The following is a 19,719-nucleotide window of genomic DNA, read 5'->3' on the forward strand; positions in this document are numbered from 1 at the left end:
TTTACATTTCTGACCTTGTATGCAGCAAAATTAATCACATTTTTGTACGTGTGTATTCTATTTTGGTAAACACATATTTTTTGGTCCTTTTATCCATATATGATTATCGCCCCCTGGTGGGCTATAAGGTGTAAACTTTATCACAACATATGACTTAATACAACTTGTATCTTATAACGTGCTAAATGCGCACTATTTCACCTTCGTTTAATAAAGACCCTTTCTGCCCTCCGGTGGGCCAATATCATTTATGCATATACCCCAGGTCATCTCTCCCTGAATATTGAGTGTACATTGAATGCTAAATACAATTCATTTAAAGTCCCCTTTTGGAAATTCAAGTTCGTTAAGATTTTTGTGCACTGTCATTCACATCATCTCTTTGATACCACACAATATCCCACTGTTATGTAGTTTTGCGTCACAAATGTACATGAAGTTCTTCACTCTGGTTAAGCCCCCTCGGGGTCATCGTCCTAAAATGTAGGATTTGACGCGATTCTCTGCATCTCAAAGTTTTTTCTCTGTCACCTCCCCTTTCATTTGGGAGAATTGTTTCCAAGGCATAGAATTTCAACAATGTCCAATCACTATTGTGTAAAGACTCCATATGCTTTGCCACAGCATTATTTCTGTCTTTATTTACTGTGGCTCTGACATGTTCAAGGATTCTTTTTTTCAATTCATTTTAGGTGCTTCCGATATATTTCAGTGCGCACGGACATTCAATCACGTATACTACATGTGTAGTTAGACAGTTGATTAGTTCTTTAATTTGCCACATTTTGTTATTGGGCATTAGCACCTCCTTTTTGTTAACTGCTATCTTGCACACCTTGCAGTGCTGACATTTTATGAACCCTTTGGTCTTCATCCATTGAATTCCTTTTGCCTTTTTGGTATGATCTTTGAAGTGGCTCTGTATGAGTCTATCTTTCAGGTTTCTCGCCCTTCTATATGTAATCTCCGGATGTTTACCCATGATTTTATTGACAGTTGGATCCAATTGTAGCAGTTTCCATTTTTTTCTGATAATCCTTACAATTTGTTTGGATTCCCGTGTATAATCCAAAATCAGTCTTACTTTTCTGTCTTCTGATATTGTGTGGTATCAAAGAGATGATGTGAATGACAGTGCACAATAATCTTAACGAACTTGAATTTCCAAAAGGGGACTTTAAATGAATTGTATTTAGCATTCAATGTACACTCAATATTCAGGGAGAGATGACCTGGGGTATATGCATAAATGATATTGGCCCACCGGAGGGCAGAAAGGGTCTTTATTAAACGAAGGTGAAATAGTGCGCATTTAGCACGTTATAAGATACAAGTTGTATTAAGTCATATGTTGTGATAAAGTTTACACCTTATAGCCCACCAGGGGGCGATAATCATATATGGATAAAAGGACCAAAAAATATGTGTGTTTACCAAAATAGAATACACACGTACAAAAATGTGATGAATTTTGCTGCATACAAGGTCAGAAATGTAAAATTGTATAATGAATGCATATGAAAGCAATCATGTAATATAACGTGAATTTGTAGTTTTTAGACTAATCAAAAACTACAATCCCCAGCTAACTTCCGGTTGGGATACAGGAAGTGATGTATTGCAATTCTGTTTGGCGTTTTACCCTGTAGAAATAGGAGGGGTCAGAACGAATCTAATGTTTAATTGTGAGCAAGCTGCGTGTAGGAGCAGCGAAACGCGTCGGTTTTTGTGACTGATGAGCTGGAAATAAGAAAATAAACTAAAAATTGGAAAACCTTTGTGAGTGCGAACTTAATCCCTCGTTGTGAGGGGGTGTGCGATATATTTAAGGCTGGGCTCAGCTGAGGAGTTCTGCACCGGACTTTGGAGCGCCAGGGGTCTTGCTAATCAGGAGCCAACTTGGAACATTTATAGATATATAGATATATAGATATATAGAGATATATATATATATATATATATATATAGATATATCTTGCACACGCTCTAAGCTGGAGGACACCGCTGAAAATTGCCAGGCGCCGCTGCAACAAGGAACACGAGACCCAAGAGTTCAGGTGAGAAGATTTTAATCGGCACCTTCGTCCAACAATATATGCATGACAGACCACTCTGGCAAGGATATTCCGTGTTTTGTATGGACGTCACTGGCTTTGCCCCATGAGAACAAAATAGGTAACCACTTTGGACCATTGGAGGCATGTGAACCACCTGTGGAGCATAAACTTTGGTTAGTCACTATATTACTCCGACAGCTCTTGGAGTAACGTTAGGCTAACTATGTGTATTTTACTACTACTTGATTACGTGAAGGACCGTGAACTTATAAGTTAATGCATTGTGATATTACCGAATTTTGACCTTGAGGTTTGCACTTTCTACAATATTTTACTCAGATTGTTGAATTGATTTGAATATACATATTAAGTATGACTTAAGGGACTGTGAACTTTTAAGTCAGTGCATTGTGATATTACCGAATCTTGACTTCGGGGCTTGCACTTTCTAAAGTATTTTACTCAGATTGTTGAATTGATTCGAATATACATATCAAGAAATATGCAGTATGACATTACGTCAATCTATCGCCAATGAATTACAAACCACGTCCAAAATAGGTGCCCATTTTGCCACTCTGTCTGCCATTAAGCAACAACTTTAGAACTCCCGGCCAACATTAGACGTTTCCAATAATTTGTGGAACAGTATAAATTCCATTATATGTAATTTACTATTTACTATTATTTTAAGTACACTGCATTTGGAAGTAATAATAAGGAGATTTATTGTTATTAGATTTTCTAATTCCTGATCCGTGGTATGCTCACCTAAAAAAGTATTTTACAAAGACTGTTAAACCGATGTATATACATTTTCAGTTACTACTCTATGCAAGTCGAAATTGCTGAAATAAGTTGAGAACCATGCTGACAGTATTTCACCATTCCAACATGTCTGCTATTTCCATTTGGTAGTCCTACGTCTATGTCGACTGATGGTCTGTAACACTGAAACTTTATTTAATGTCGGTGTCTTTTGTGTGAAGTTACACGTGAACAAGGCTCCTTAGCTGAAACGCGTTGTGTAATAAACTGCAAACTTTATATCTCGGATCCCTTTGCCTTTTTGCCTGAGAGCGCAAGATGAACTTCGTCGTTCCTTTGGATATATATATATGTCCTCTATATCAGGAGATAGCCCTCTGATGTTGAGATGTCATAGTCTGCACCATACGAAACCTCAAGAAATAATGATATAAATATTTAGCCCCTACATTTATAAGGTGACCCATAGCATTTAGTGACAGAGGTACTATTTCCCTCTCCCTGCCTTTCCTTCTGTGCTGATTCTTTCTTTTTCCCCATTCACTGAAACCATTCTAAAGTCTACTACTTGTAGCAAGATGGACTTCCTATCCACCTGAAAGTAGCAGGTAGATTTTTGTGCATGTTCACCATTTCTGAGCAGGTCAGAGAGCAACACTTGAAAATAAGCCTTTGGCCAAGGGCATGACCAAATTACACAACTATCTCAAAAAGATGCACTGCCTGTCCATCCCGCACACCGAGTCCAGTCCTACTGAAGAAACTTCACTCATAAACACAACCTCCTAGGCATGAGCCGTCTTGTTTCTAAGATGCATACTTGAAGGAAATACACTTTCTACTGATTGGGTTCCTCCAGGTGTTTGTTTCGAGTTTCTGATTTGTATAGTCCTTTGGAGCCCAACTGCCTTCGCACAGGATGTAATCAGATCTCTTTGTCTTATCACGCTTCTTATTTGAAAGACGTGTGCATGCCTGTATGGAGGAAAATTGGAACCAGAAGCCTAAACTGTCTGCCTCCCTAGGAGTAGGACCTCCCTGGAGGAGTAGGAAATATACCCCAAGACTGCATTGTTGCCACCCAACGAAGAGAGTGAGTTGAACTGCCTGGTGTGTAGAGGATCTGCCCTTCCATGGACCATAGCCAGAGAGCCTAGAGACCAGCTGGGTGCCATGTGGAGTTGGAATGGACCAAGACTGCTTATTCTGGAGACTCGCAACTACTTCTCTGCCCGGGTAGGGATCCTTCTGCGAGCAACCGCGATCCCATCGTGAGGATCCACGTGCATCCACATTTTTTTGCTGCCCCTGTGATCCTACTGCGAGTTCTATGAGCGAGTGTGTCTTCAGTGTGAGGGCTTGTGGGCCTCCGTGGAATTGTTAAACACGAGATCCCCCTGGGAGGGGCTGAAACCGTAGTATGCCAGAGCCTCTGTCTTTGGGCTGGGTGACCCCTGGCATGGTTGCTCGTGCATCTCTTCTCGCAGCATCTCTTGTTTCATTAATTCATTGCCGCCAGCCAGAATGACTGCTAGTATACCTCCACCACCATTCACCAGGGTATACAATATATCAAAGAAAACAACGGTACCTGCGTACAATGTATGGATAATTAACATAAAGCATAATAGCATTCAATCACTGGAATTAGGATGTTATAGGAAAAGCATACTCCTTTGACGCGTGGCACCGCAAGTGCCTCATGCATGTTCACAGACAGAAGTGAGTTAGCCTGCATAACCATGCCCACATTAATTTGATACTGCACTTTGGCTGAAGCATTTAGGCTATCCCTTTGCAGTTGTAGCCCTGCTTAAGTGCACATTCACACACAAGGGACACAGAATTGGTTATAGAGAAGCTGATACATCCTGAAGTTACTAAGTGTATTCAGCAGTATTTAAGTAGTTTTATTTCTTTTTTGCTAAAACAGTAACGCTGCTTAGACATTATATTTATAGGAGCAATACAGGTACTTGCATAATTGGGCTTCCTACTTCTCATATGTGTGAAGTCTGTTCAACTTCCCCTGCCCTCTACCCCAAGGCCCAAAAAGGAGATAGTTAGTCCTTTCTCTAAGCTTTCTCTAGTTCCAGACTCCTTTAGTTTTAAGGACACTGACAAGAATTATCTGAAGGCTTGACCAATTGCCCTGGATTTCCACAGGTCATGGAGAACTAGCCATGATACATCCTCCTGTAGATAGCGCACAAGAAATGGTAATTTGGCTTGCAGCGCTGCTTCAAACCCTCGTCTATGCAGCTTGCCAAAAATCCAAATGCGGACTTCTCTGGAGTAACTTGGTGCTCCAGTATGTTCCACCATTGATGTCCTGTTGCTCTCTTTATGCCATGTTGCATATTCCAGTAATTCGATCAGACCACTCGCTCCTTTCATTAAGTTCTTGGGCTGCAGCTGGTGCTACTTGAAATAAATAGAGAGTACAGAAAATGTAGAATCCATACATAAGTTCTGTAGTGAGATAGCATTCCTTTTGCAGCACAGCCATGTAATGCTACTGAGTTCTTTGGTACCCTTGCCAATTGAGCACCATTAACTTGTGTTATGATAACACCTGTTATTTACAGCAGGTAGAAATGGGGTAAGAGTAGTATGTGGTTCTTGGTAAAATGTGTTGTATTATTACTGTTACTATTGTGAAGCTTGGGGTGGTTTCACTTTGACATTTCTCTGCACTTCCACTGGTTTGAGACCGACATCAGGCATGGAAACATTTAACATCTTCAAAGTGGAAGACTGATGTGAAAAAGATGGTTTGCCGCTTTTCTTACTTTCCACCGGAGTCGTGTGAGAAGTAGATGGGAAAACTATGATTAACTTGAGACTCTGCAAATAAAGTGTTGGCCCAAAATGGGTAATCTCCCTCCTAGATTAGAAGAATTTGTTATCTTGACTGTTATTTGGAAGTTTAAAATACAGCTAAGTGTTTCTAATTCGTGCTGTGGCAACACAAAAAGATGATGGACGGAATGCTGAACGTTGTCAAACATTCACTCCAGTCACAGATCAGCGTTAAACCCAGACCTATGCAAATCAGCCTTGACCTAGTCCCCGTGGGAACAGTTCAGCCCAAACTGCCAGGCTAGGTCCTCCCTGGACTAGAAAACAAGCATCCTGGGACTTGTTTCGGGGTATTGGTCTTGTTCAGAGTATTTTCCCAGGTTACAAATGGGAGATTACCTTTACAACGCCGTCGTTACACCGCTGTATGTTTACAGCGCAGGTTTTACAACGCAAGTCGTTTCAACTACTTGCGCTGGAGGGCGCTGCAAGCTAAGGAATAGTACGATTTACTATCCAACACCTTCCCTACTGTATGTAGACGGGTGTTGGAATAGTAAATCGTACAGTCCCAAAGTCCAGCGCCCTCCAGCGCAAGTCATTGAAACAACTTGCGTTGTAAAACCTGCGTTGTAAGATACCGCGATCAACATGATCGCGTAGTATAGTCATACATTCGTTACAAATAAATTTGAATAATCGATTAAGTTGCTGATGCAACCTTTAACATGAAGCCTCCTGCAGGGTGCATTTGCATAATTGTTTTTGCTACCCATGTCTTGAGTAAAGTTCTTGATTTTTGGGACCGGCTCTCCCGCTTGTATTATACCCACAGTTGGATTTTGCCAATTACAACACAGTGCAAATAATCCCTATTATTTCTTGATCCTTTTTTAGTGAAAATAGCAACCAAGGTGAATCCATTGGAGGGAAAGACGTTGAAGCCGGAGAGTGTGCGCTCACAGTTCGAGACATCTCTGAAGCGCCTGCAGACCTCCAGCGTGGATCTCCTCTATTTGCACATGCCTGACCATGAAACCCCTATCGAGGATTCCCTGCGTGCCTGTCAAGAGCTGTACGAGGAGGTGAGGGCACAATACAGAACATGAATAGCAATAGGTGCAAATAGTTGACAATGAACAGTTCCTGATATGCGTTGAGGGACAGGGATGATTTATTGATTTCAGTGTTACTTCTTAGTTAAGGTGAGGTACAATGCAGATTTTAGTCAAATCTGCGGAAAGTGACTGGTAAAAGGGGTGCTTCAATTGCACTCTGTCAGAGGGTGGGAGGCTCAAAGCATGCTATGGCTTGTCCTTGTCAGGCATTAAAGGGGAACCCTATTTTCTGATTGAACCGTTTAGTTCCTGAGACGCACATGTTCTGAATTTCTGTGCCAGATTGCCTGGCTAAAGCAGGACACTTTCCTCAGACGTTCTTGTGTTAATTATGATAGTGTGTATATATAAACAATGACAAACTTTTATATCTGCTAGGGACCAGGGAGAGCAACTAACATTAATCTGACAACGGTTCCTCGGGATTCCTTCTGAATTTAAACTACCCATCTCTGTCTCATGCAGGTTTGGCTCAATCCATGACTGTTCAAGCATTATACATGAACAGTTCAGTAAGCAAGAAATGCAGTAAATAAGTATTAGGTGAGTGGTATGGCTCCTATTCCGAATAGGTTTCAATTCTCAAAAGAGAGTACTACAAACCACGTTATTCATAGAGTAGGCGGTGTTCTTATCTGGTGTAAGTATTACTGGAGATAAAATCACTGATACATATGAGGTTGTATAGTTAGAAAAATTGCATCAGAATCCTCAAATATTCTAATGGATCTCCTTAGTGAGTGGATCAGAATGTGTTGTTGACGTTTCGGTCCTATATTAAATTTACAGGTCTCATCAGGACTGAGCTATTCACATAGGGAGAGGCCGACCTAATATTTATCTACCGCATTTCTCGCTTATTGAACTGTTATTGTATAATGTTTCAACAGACACGGATTGACCCGAATCGGCCTGTGTTAAATATTGCAGCAGTTTGCCAAAACAAAAATACACAAGAAATAAAGAAATATGTCTTGTTGGAAGTCATTTGCTCTATACACTCCTGCCATCTAGTGCTGGGCATAAATGTTTGCAAGTTATTTTTCCTCTCAGAATTTTCGGTCTCAACTTGTCTTGTGACTCTTACCTGAAACCTACAATGAACCAGATAAAGTCTCCCTCTCAGGTTGATTTCTTTCCGCTGACTGGTTCGAAAGTTAATCTTGAGTTCCGGGATGGTTGAGTTACAAACATGATCGACCCCAGACACAGGATTTTCCATAGAGGAGATTCATCAATTGCGGTTTCGAAAGCGACCTGGGCTGGAGGGGTTTTCTGAATCCAGGTTGTATGAGAAGTCCATGAGGGACATTATTCGGCGGGGAAAGCTGTCCAAGATACTGTGGTGTCCTGGTGTAGGCCTGAATGATTGGGACACAGGACACACTAGTTGCAGTTGGTGGCAGCAACTAACTTGCCACGCCCAGCTCCCTGGGCCTTTTATTAATCACCTTGCGTGTCCACGCTCACGCTTGGGCTAAACCACAGACCCCTTACGCTCTAGGGGTAAATTCAATACCAACATTGCGGAGGGGGCGTGTGCTGCAGTGGTACACCCCACTAGCAGCAACACTACATTCCTCCTTTACCTAGGGATAGAACAAACTGGAAAAACACAATGGTATACAAAAGTCTCTCTGGTCAGCGGAGGCGCTATGACCTTTAACACTGCAATGTTTGACAAAGTCCACTGAACGAAGTCTCTGGATTTTTTTCTAACAACCATAACATATCAGATATAAACTGGAACAGTCTTACTTGTATTCTCGGCGGGGTTAGCCATCTGGACCATCTCATCGCCAGCACTGGGCCACAAAGTCTCGGTATCTCTGGGAAGGCTTGGGGCACGGGCGTAGGCTGTACCTCGCTTGGCTGCGACCCTCCGCTGTGGCTGGTTCTTCTGTTTCTTCGGTCTCAGTGGCGCCGGGGTCTTCTGTTAGTCTCTCCGGCCTATTATCGCTCGGGTTGAGGTCACTTGCTAAAGGTGTTGTGATGCTTGGTCCTGATGGTCTGCGCGGTGGGCACAGGTGCCTGTCATCCGGTTCTGGGTCTTCTCTTCTCTCAGGTACTTGCTTGAAAAATGACACGTTTCTTGTGACTACTTCCCCATTCCTGACGGCTGTGACCATGGTTCCGTTTACTTCGGTGACCTTCCAGGGCTCCAGATCGAATGGCAGGCGGAACTTCCCGCCGGGATGGCGGTCTCTCACAAGAACTGCGTCCCCGGCTTGAATGGGGCTGTCTGCGGCCCTCCGCCGTCGTGACGTTTCCTGGTTGTTTTTGGTGCGCTGTTCCATGGATCGGTTGCTGGGGTTAGGGGCTACTTCCCACGTGGGATGGTGTGGGATGGTGTCAGCAATAGCCCGGTTGAAGGAGAGTCTGTTCGGGGCTACTCCAGTAGTGCAGTGCGGGGTCTGGCGATATTCTCGGAGGAATTGGTAGATAGCCAGCTCCAGACAGTGGCCGTCAGCGACTGCAATTTGGATTGTTTTGTTCAGAGTTCTCATTAGCCTTTCGACCTCTCCGTTTGCTTGCGGCCACCTTGGAGTTATCCGTTTGTGTTTGACTCCATGGCTCTGCAGGTACTCTGTAAACTCGCTACCATTGAATGGGGGTCCGTTGTCTGTGCGGACTTCTTTCATGATCCCGTGGGTGGCGATGATTTTCTCGAACTTTGGGATCACTTCCGACGCTGCAGTTGATGTCACAATTTCTACTTCGGGGTAGCAGGAGAAGTCGTCCACTACAACAAGCATGTACTTGCCTCCGGGAAGGCTGCCAAAGTCTGCGCTCACCCGTACCCACGGGGATGTCGGCCCTTCTTCGGTGATTATCGGGGCTGGAGGGTTTGGAAGGCTCGTCGCTAGGCACACCAGGCAGCTATGAACTACTTCCTCAACGGCTTTGTCAAGTCCAGGGAACCACAGCTTGCTTCGGAGTCTGCTCTTGGACTTGACGATCCCTTGGTGCGAACCGTGAGCCAGCAAAGCAGCATGCTGGGCGAGGCTGCTGGGCAGTACAAGGCGTGGGCCTCTCAGGAGACATCCTTCGGCTGAGACGGAAAGTTCGTGCTTGACTTGATACAGGGCTTTTAGAATAGCTTGGGCGTCCTGAGTGCGAAAAGATGCTGGGCTTTGCAGCGCCTTCCAGTCGTCGGATTCTATGGCATGGATCGCGATCTGGAGGCAGTCATCGTCCTTAGTGGCTCTCGCTACTTCTTCCAGAGACATCGGACGTGGCCTTGACCGTTCGACGATTAGCCTGACGTACTCTTCCGTGGCTGTTGCTTCAGCTGCTTCAGCGTCGGTGACTGGCCGGGCATGTCTTGACAGATAATCTGCGGGGTTCCGCGTGCCGGGTCGGTATTCGACGGTGAAGTGGAACTCCTGCAGTTGCAATACCCACTTCTCGATTCTCGGTGGTGGGCGAGAGGATGAGCCTTGGAAGAGTGGTATGAGGGGCTTATGATCGGTGATCACAGAGAAAGGATGTCCATAGAGGTAGATGTGGAAATGGCGGCACCCCCATAGGATGGCATCGCTTCACGTTCAATTTGCGAGTACCGTTGTTCGGTCGGTGTCAGCGTGCGGCTGGCGTACGCTACGGGGGCCCACTCTCCGCACGCCTGACGCTGCGACAGGACTGCACCCAGGCCAGTGGGGCTGGCATCCACCAGTAATTGTGATTCGTGTTGAGGGTTGAAGTAGGCCAGGGTCGTGTCAGCCGACAAGGCTGCTTTGGTATTTGCGAACGACTCCTGCTGTTCCGGGCCCCACATCCAGGTGGCACTTGATTTCGTGAGTTCGCGGAGAGGGCCTGTCAGATTTGACAGATCCTTGATGAAACGTCCGCAGTATGTTACCATACCTAGGAAACTGCGGACGGCTGTCACAGATGTGGGGGCTGGTGCGTCGTGGATGTCTTTGACCCTGTCCGGGTCGGGGCCAACTCCTTGGTCGGAGAACTTGTATCCGAAAAAGCTGATGTCCTTGCGTAGGAACTCGCATTTGTCCTTATGGAGGGTTAGTCCTCTCTCCTTTAGCCGGTTGAACACTGCTTGGAGGCGTGCGATATGTTCTTCCAAAGTCGGGGCATGTACTAGGATGTCGTCGCTCACATTGAGCACACCGTCGAGGCCTTGGAGCACATTGTGAATGATGTTCTGAAACACCTCCGCCGCACTCGAGATGCCGAAGTTTAGCCTCGTGTATCTCCACAGGCCTGCGTGGGTGGAGAATGTTGTTATTGGGCGTGAGTCTGGGTGAAGAGGGATCTGATGGTACCCCGACCGCAGGTCCATCTTGGAGAACCATTTCGACCCTGCAAGTTCCCCGATGATGTCGTCAATGGTCGGTGTCAAGTGACGTTCCCTCTTAATTGCTAGGTTGGGGAGGCGCATGTCCACGCATATCCTCACCGCCTCGGGTTGCTTCGGCTTCTTGGCTACAACGATGGGGGACACCCACGGCGTGGGTCCCGTCACTCGTTCGATGATGCCGGCGTGTTCGAGCATCCTCAGCTCAGCTTCGACTTTTGGCCGGAGGTGAAAAGCGATCCGTCTGTGCCGGAGGGCTACAGGGGCCACCGACTGGTCAATGTGGAGTCGGACGGGGGGGCCACGTAAGCATCCGATGCCTTCAAACAGCGAGGAATGTTCCGTAACCAGATGGTCCAGACCTTGGGCTTGTACCGTTAGGGCAAAGTGTATGAGCCCGAGTTCCCGTGCTGTCTTGCAACCAAGAAGGAAACCTGATCCCTCTTGGGATACGTAGATCTTCGTTTGCAGCTGCGTTGAGTCGTGGGCCACAGTCGACTGGAATACTCCGCACAGGCGCAGTGGCCGCCGGGTTCCGTAGGCAAACACTTGCACTCGTGTGGGGTGAAGCGTGGGGGCGTCTTCGAGGCATTGGTATACGCTGGCAGCCATGAGATTTATCGTGGCGCCGGTGTCGATGAGGGCCCTGACCGCCTGGCCATGCACTTGGACGGTGCACATTAGTTCGGTCGACGACGCGGCTGCAAGGGCGTTGAGCATGCGCACTACGTGGACTGTCGTGGCGTCCTCATCGTCGTCGTCCATGTCGCTGCTGTTCGACGCGTCTTGTACTGGCACCACTTGTCGTACTCTCATGGGCGGGCCACTTTGCTTCTTCCGCTGGGACAACAAACAGACGCTCGCGAAATGATTTGCCTTGCCACATGCGCTGCAGATTTTTCCTTGGGCCAGGCAGGTGCCTTTGTGGGGGGGTGACACCTCCGCACCACATGCATGCTTGGTCGTGGGTGGATTGGCTTGGTTTCGGTCGCCCTTTTTTGGGGGTTCTCACTCGGCCGTCTGTAGGTTGCGACCTGACGGCGCACACGGGCTCTGTCTTGATGGTCGTTGTTGGAGACGGTTCCATGTGCGCGGCACGTGCTTTGGAGAGCTCTTTGGACCGCCCCAGGGCCAGGATGCCGCGCATGGGCATCGCGTCTCTCTCTAGCACCCTCTCTCGCAGCTTCAGGGAGGCACACCCTTGTATGAATTGGGCGCGAATTTCATCAGCCGCGTCCGGGAGACTGCAAGTGCTGGCCAATTTCTTGAGCCGCGCGTAGAAGACATCCACGGACTCCTCAGGGAGTTGGCGTGCTTGGCGTAGTAGAAAGCGCTCGTAGTCTGCACTAGTGAATGGCTCAAAGTACCGTGTGATGGCGTCTCGTAGGGTCGCATACGTGTGGGGCGGGGCACCCTCCGTGACGTCCTTGGAAATGTCGTGGATGGCTTCACCACCTAGGTGCAACAGCATTGCGCGTTGACGCCCCACCGCAATATTCGCTGCGACGAAGTAGTTCTCAAGCCGCTCTACCCACTTTTTCCACTTGGCCGCCCTAGAGGGGGGCTTCCAGTCACTGCAAAAGGCTCCAGATGCGGCACGGTGGCCATGGTGGCTGAAGCACTGCCGAGCTGGAAACAGGAGAGGCTTCAAACGGCACTGTGGATAGTTGTAGACACGTGGGAACGAAAACCAGCAGTATGGGCAGTCCGTAGGCGACGTTCCGCGAGATGCGTGCGGTTCGGCAGGGTCCGTGCTCACGCGAGAAGCGTGAGGAAAGGTCGAGCGGCCGCGTCGCGCGCCAGGAGTGTAGTGCGGGAACTCACTGCGCATGCGCGGGAAGGCCGATGAGCCGACTGGGGGTCCGGGACCGGGTACAGCAGCGTGGCCAGAGCCTGAGGCAGCGCGGAGCAGCGGGGGCACACAGGGGTACCTGAGGGCGGCAACCAGGTCCAGGACGGCTCAGGAGGCGGGCTGGAGATTCAGACCGGCACTGGTGAGTGGAACGCCGGTGTGTCGGGCGGCTCGCAACGTGCAGGCTTGCGTGGCGTGGTGCAGCAGAGCACGCCCGGGTCGCGGTGGTGAAGTGGGGCACGCTGTAGGGTGGGTTCGTAGACCACCGTCGTCGCCTGTGTGGTGTCCTGGTGTAGGCCTGAATGATTGGGACACAGGACACACTAGTTGCAGTTGGTGGCAGCAACTAACTTGCCACGCCCAGCTCCCTGGGCCTTTTATTAATCACCTTGCGTGTCCACGCTCACGCTTGGGCTAAACCACAGACCCCTTACGCTCTAGGGGTAAATTCAATACCAACATTGCGGAGGGGGCGTGTGCTGCAGTGGTACACCCCACTAGCAGCAACACTACAGATACTGCCAGTGCAAGCAAAGGAGGAGTCCCAACATCCATTCCCAGATGGCTCCGATGACGTGGAAAAGACAGATTGTGGGGCCAAAGAGAAGCGTGAACGCAGGACAAAGACTACCCCAAGGGCACTCGTACAGGGGGCACCTCCATGGGAGCAAAGGAGCGTCGCACCACTTAAATGCCCCACAAAACCCAAGAAATGAAAAATAAAATGATACATTGCCATTTTATTTTTAATCTTTGGGGCTATGGGGGCATTTATGTTGTGCAATTTATTTGGAGTAGTAATTAATTACTATTTTATTTTCATTGCCCTGCACTGAGTGTCAGGACAGGGCGGGCCAGCTGAGTGGCAGCAGGAAGGAGTAGTGGGCAGAGGGCTGCCTGTGCATGGTTTGAAGTAGGGGTGGGTGTATTTTGCGTAATCGCTTTACACAAATCTCCGCGAAACGGTAAAAAATCTCCACGAACACGCAGAAATTCCGCAAACACGCGGAATTGCTTGTTGGCGATGCTTTTTTCATGTTTGCAATATCTGTTTGCGTGCTTGGGGAGAAATATCTTGCGAACCCTCATTTTGAGAACGCGAACAAGCAAAACATTTTGTGAAGTCGCAGAACGGAGAATTTTGGGCAATTTCGCGTTCTCTGTGGAACGCGAAATTACCCAAATTCCGCTAGTTTAAAGTGCGTGTGTCTCTTCAGCCAGCCATTTTGGATGGCCAGCCAGACATGTGCACTTTAAACCTCTCGACCCAGCTTTTTTAAGACAGCTGGGTTGAGAGCAAATGCAGACCCCTAGTGCGCTGGGAAGCACTGAGAGAGGTCGCTCCCTCCAATCAGGGCGCTGTTCTCATGCTGGTTAACAGCATGTGAGCAGTGCCAGCATTGGTCAAGGGAGTTTGCTGGGGTTCGCACTGCTGTTTCGGCAGAAGAGGTCCGGCGCAAGGAGGACGTTGTGTCGTCTGGATTCAGTAAGTGTTTAATTTTGAATTAATTTTTTTATTTTATTTGAGTGTGCATGCACCCACGCATTTGCCCCTCCCCCATGCCATTCGCCACTGCACTCCTACCTCCTTCCACACACAAGTATCGACTCTACATGGTTTAACCTTAAAGAGTTGCATATGGAGGACAAAAATCGTTTTCGAGGCGGCTGGGCTTTGAACTCAATCTAGGCAAGAGGCCTCGACACACTGTTCCGGCCACAGCAGTTGAGCTTGCTCTGCACAGAGAACCGCCCTTTGCTTTGGAGCAGCCTGTGCCTTGACTCAAACCCACACCTTGCAAGCCATAGAGCACTGAGCTAGGGTGACCAATTGGCATGGGTGCAAGTTCAGGACAGTGGGTGCAAAAATTCAGGACAAAGGGTCAAAATTCAGGACAAAAAATCAGGACATAAGGTCAGAATTCAGGACGAAAATTAGGGGCAAAAGGTACGTTCAGCATACACATCAGAGGAAGTCGCGCAATAGTGCCGCAGAGTAGGGGAACTACAGCACCTAGAGTCCCTGGAGGCAATCCCCGCCCACCCACGCCCGCGCATGGAGGCGCAGAAAACACCGGCGCTCCCTCGGTGGAGCGGGAGACTCTGTCCTGCTTACCCGGTGACACTTGGATTGCTGCACACCCTGCGCTGTGAGCGCATGCTCTCCTGTGGCTGTTTGTTCCCCTCGCTGCCGCCCTAACCTCCATCTGCGGCCGCCGAGTAGGGGAACTACAGCACCCAGAATCCCTGTAGGCAATCGCGCCCACCCACGCGCACGGAGGCGCAGAAAACACCAGCGCTCCCTCGGTGGATGGGAGACTCTGTCCTGCTTACCTGGTGACACTTGGATTGCTGCACACCCTGTGCTGTGAGCGCACGCTCTCCTGTGGCTGTTTGTTCCCCTTGCTGCCGCCCTAACCTCCATCTGCGGCCGCCGAGTAGGGGAACTACAGCACCCAGAATCCCTGGAGGCAATCCCCGCCCACTTCCGCGCATGGAGGCGCAGAAAACACTGGCGCTTCCTCCGCATCGCGGGAACGCGCACGGGCGTCCCCGGGCTATGCCAGGGCAAAGGGCGGGCCGTCTGTGGCCGTCCGGGGCCGGACGCGTCCGGGCTGGGCCCCCTCAGTAACTCCTGACATACCAGACTTCCTGTTGGCCGGACCTAATCCGTGGACCTTGTACTACAAAAGAGGGCTGAGGGTGCTCTCTCCCAAGGTCTGGACTAAGGTTTTCATTATTCTGTTATGAGCTCCCAGAAATAAATGCCAGTACCACTTTGTTTGCTATTATAGACTATACGAAAAAGAGGTATGGGGAAACGCAAATCCATGGAGGGGTGGGGGGGTGGGAATGGCAATCACCAGAAACATTGAAAGGGAAAGAAAATCAAAAAAGGGTATTGTCATGTCGCTGTAAATTGTGTAATCGATCGAATTGATAATCTTGTGGAAGATTGCAGGAAGATTCTCGTGGCCGATTTAGGTCACGCTAATGCTGAGGCCTCAGGAGGTGATAGTGGAGCTCGATCAAGACCAGTAAACAATGCTACTGAGCCCCCTCTAATACCTACCATGTTTCGGGCAAAAAGAAGAGTTAAAGATGGAAACATTAATGGAAATAATAGCCAGTCAGCTGCAAAGGGTGAGGCTCATTGTCACGTGGGTCATGACGTGCCTCCTAAAGTTATGACTGAGAAATTTCTATCTCCCTCTGTTCCTACGATATCCTGTGGTAATAGATATGCCGTTTTGGCTGATATTCATGATGAGTCTCCTATCGCACAAATGATGCAGGCAGAAGGGGCTGAAGGGGCAGGTACTTCCACTGCGACACAATCTGCAGCCAGTTTGGCTGCTGTACTTAATACAAACATCAGCAGGGTTAAAATAGCATCTGATGAAGTTAGTACTTTAACCAATCTAGTTATCCTTTTACGAGATGAAATTGAATCATTAAAATCACTAATTATAAACCTAACAACTTTGGTTAGTGTTGTGTCAGAGGGAGGAACAAGTACTATTCCTAAGATATCACCTATTACACGAAACTTCTTCCCGACAAAGCCAAACATAGTAAATAAGACACATCAAACGCAAGTAAGGGATAAGCATACAGATCCAGCCTTGGTACCTCCTATTGATATCAGCAAAAATGGTTGTATCACCATGAAAGCTGCAACCGGTGGGCAATCAATTTCAAGATGTAAAGTGATGGGCACCGACTTGGAGCCAAGACAGAACACTGGCACTTTGGCAGGGGTAGAACTACTCAACCTAGGGTATTTGAGAGTATGAAACGATCAGATGACAATCCCTCTAGGAAAAGGGGGACTAACAACGCTAATAATGCCCACTGCCTAAATAAAATATATATGACTAATTTCCCTAAGCTGAATAAAGCGACAAATGGAAATAGAGAGTACCCAGACTCCCTAATTAATAAAGCTATTCACTGGTTGTGCCACGTTAGAGGCTGCCGCTCGGTGATTGGGAAAGATATTCTGGAGGCAAAAAGGCTAAGCGTCCCTTATGCTAAATATGACTCTATTGAGTTAACCTTGAAATCAGTACTTCTTGCTGAAAATCTCTTTGCATTGGAGTTTAGAACTAGTGCACCAGCACACTCACTGATTCAGCTAAGGAAATAGTGTTCTCCACCCCTGGAGCGTTCTCTTCAAACACTGAGTAGTGTGGGTAGGCGAAACGGTTCCGGGTTGGATAATAACGATTGACATACACCAAACCTAAGTCAAGGCATTAGTGGTAATTTGGCGGCCTGCTGTAGGGAGGAAAATGCAGGGGTAATAGTGACAGCCAGAGGTGTAACTATGGGTGCTGACTACCCTCTTAATATCAACAGGAAGATAAGTCTGTATAGTGGGGAGAATCCTAAAACTTATCCAAACCTGGAAACTACAAGTGAGGTAGAGTTGGTGCCATGTAGTATCCCTGTCATCGCCTCTCCTATAAGAATAACTGACAGTAATAGGGTTGGTGTGGGGAAACTAGTCTCATGGAACATTGCCGGGTTGCGTTCCAGACCGCAGTCTCCTGATTGGTTAACTTTTGTTAACGAATTCGACGTGTGCATCTTCCAGGAGACTTGGCTGTGTGAGCCTAATTTTGCCCATGGTTATCTGAATTACTTTGTCCCGGCAATAAAGGGCCATAGGGTGCGACCCATGGGTGGCTTGGTTATATGGGTCCGGCAGAGTTTATCGCTCAATATCAAGGAGGTAGCCACCAGAAGTAAAGACATCCAACTCATTAGAGCCGACCTGGGTCCCTTGGGACGGCTAGATATTTACAATGTTTACGCTAGGGGTAACAAGGGTGGGAGGTCAGAAGTTCTAGTGGCTTTGGATTCCCTCCTAGAAACCCACTCTGCAGATAATAACATTGTGATAGCTGGTGACTTAATCGAACCTTCGAGCCTCTGGCTACCTATGATGAGTTTCCTGGTGATGAGGAGGATAGGCAATGGGGTATCCCCAAATTGGACTTGAAACCTGTTACCTGTTGGTCCGAGGATGTTATCTGTGTAAATGCTATCTGCTATGAAAGGGGTCTAAGGGCATTAAATGGGAGGACTGAGAGTGATAAATCAGGGGCAAATACCTTTGACAATGGGCGTCATAGTAGCAGAATTGGAGGTCAAATGGAGAATTGAAAGCGAGCATAACCCACTGTGTGTAGAGCACAAATGGTGGATATCCGACCACGTGGAACCGAACCTGGATGTGGGAAGCCCTCCTACAATCGTCCCTACAAATGACCTGTGTAGGCTAAAATGGGTGCATGTCATGGCTAATCAAGAGGTTGTAGATGGCATTGGGGTAGAGGCTGATAAAGCCATAATGGCGATTGAGCAAATGAAGGTAGTTGATCCAGGCTCGGATGATGTAACCATAATCCATGATAGCCTCTTTTCAAGTATCAGAGATCACTTTTTGAAACCTGTAAAAAGGAACAATGGGGCATCTCCCAAGCCGGCTAAGTGGTATAATGCTGAATGTAGGTACGCTAGATCCGCCCTAGGCTCAGCCATTAAGGGGAGGCAATTAGAGATCATTCGCATTGCCAGAAAGGAATACAGGAAATGTATAGTAAACGCTAAAAAAGCATGGGACGAGCTCCATTGGCAAGATTTAAAGGAGGCCAGTGACAGAAAAGACACAAGACAATTCTGGAATATCGTAAAATGGGGTATGGGGGTGTATTTGACCCTCCTAATAACAATGTATCACAGGAGGATTGGGTAAACTATTTTAAACCCCAGTATGCCCAAAATCAGTCTGACAATTTGATGGATGGTTTCAGGCCTGTCTACTATAAAGGAAATTCTTTTAGCATTAACGAAGTAAAAATGTCTCTCGGTACAGTGGCTAGTGGTAGAGCACCAGGTTTGGATGGTGTACCGGCGGACGTCTTTATCTATGATAAAGAGCGCTGGAGTAAGTACATTGTTCTCCTCGCTAATGCAGTAGCTCAGGGTGCAGATGTCCCGATATCATGGCAGGGCGCAGTTATAATCCCTGTATTTAAGAAAGGAGCCAAATCGCAGCCTGGAAACTATAGGCCCATAAGCTTAATTGACACCATGCAAAAGGTGGTTGGGAGGATGGTTGTCAATAGGCTTCTTGATTGGGCAGAGGAGAATAATGCTTCGTCACCTTTCCAGGTAGGGTTCCGTAAGTTTACCAGCACGGTGGATCAGGTCTTCCGCTTTACTCTGCTTCAGTGGAAGACTGTGCTACTGCGCAAGGGCAGCCTGTACGCTGCATTTGTCGATTTGCGGGCTGCCTTTGACCTTGTTCCTAGGTCCCAGCTGTGGCTGGTTCTGAAGAACCTGGGCCTTCCTGTAGAACTGCTGACAATGTTGATGAGGCTTCACCGGTCAAATTTTACTAAGATACAGTGGGGCGGGCAGGGAATGGTCACCTCAGATTTCCCGGTGCAGCGGGGAGTCCGCCAACGATGTGCGATGGCTCCCACGCTTTTTACACTGTACATCAATGGTGTTGTTGCCCGCATGCTATCTGCAAATGTGGATGCTCCTTCCCTGGCTGGCATTAAGACACCTATTTTAATGTTTGCAGATGATACTCTGATTTTATCGAAGACCCCGAGCGGTCTGCAGCATGCCCTATCCATTTTTGACCAATTTTGTGGGGAGCGCGGCTTAGAAGTCAATGTGGCCAAAACTAAGCTCATGGTTTTTAACCCTTACCGTAGTTTTTAAAAATAAACTTACCATGAATGGTCGCCCTCTGGAGGTGGTCAATGCCTTTACGTACTTGGGGAT

The 19,719-nt window shown here is 47.6% G+C and overlaps 1 protein-coding gene across 1 annotated transcript in view; it reads left to right on the forward strand.

Moving 5' to 3' along the window:
• AKR7A3 (aldo-keto reductase family 7 member A3) overlaps window positions 1-19,719 on the forward strand; it is a 310,621-nt gene that overhangs the window by 88,284 nt on the left and 202,618 nt on the right. The window contains exon 2 of the mRNA XM_078642494.1: window positions 6,525-6,712. Coding sequence (XP_078498620.1) covers window positions 6,525-6,712 — 188 coding nt within the window. The remainder of the gene's footprint in view (window positions 1-6,524; window positions 6,713-19,719) is intronic.

This window comes from Lissotriton helveticus, chromosome 5_1 (assembly GCF_964261635.1).
Source record: "Lissotriton helveticus chromosome 5_1, aLisHel1.1, whole genome shotgun sequence".
Taxonomy (NCBI): Eukaryota; Metazoa; Chordata; class Amphibia; order Caudata; family Salamandridae; genus Lissotriton; species Lissotriton helveticus.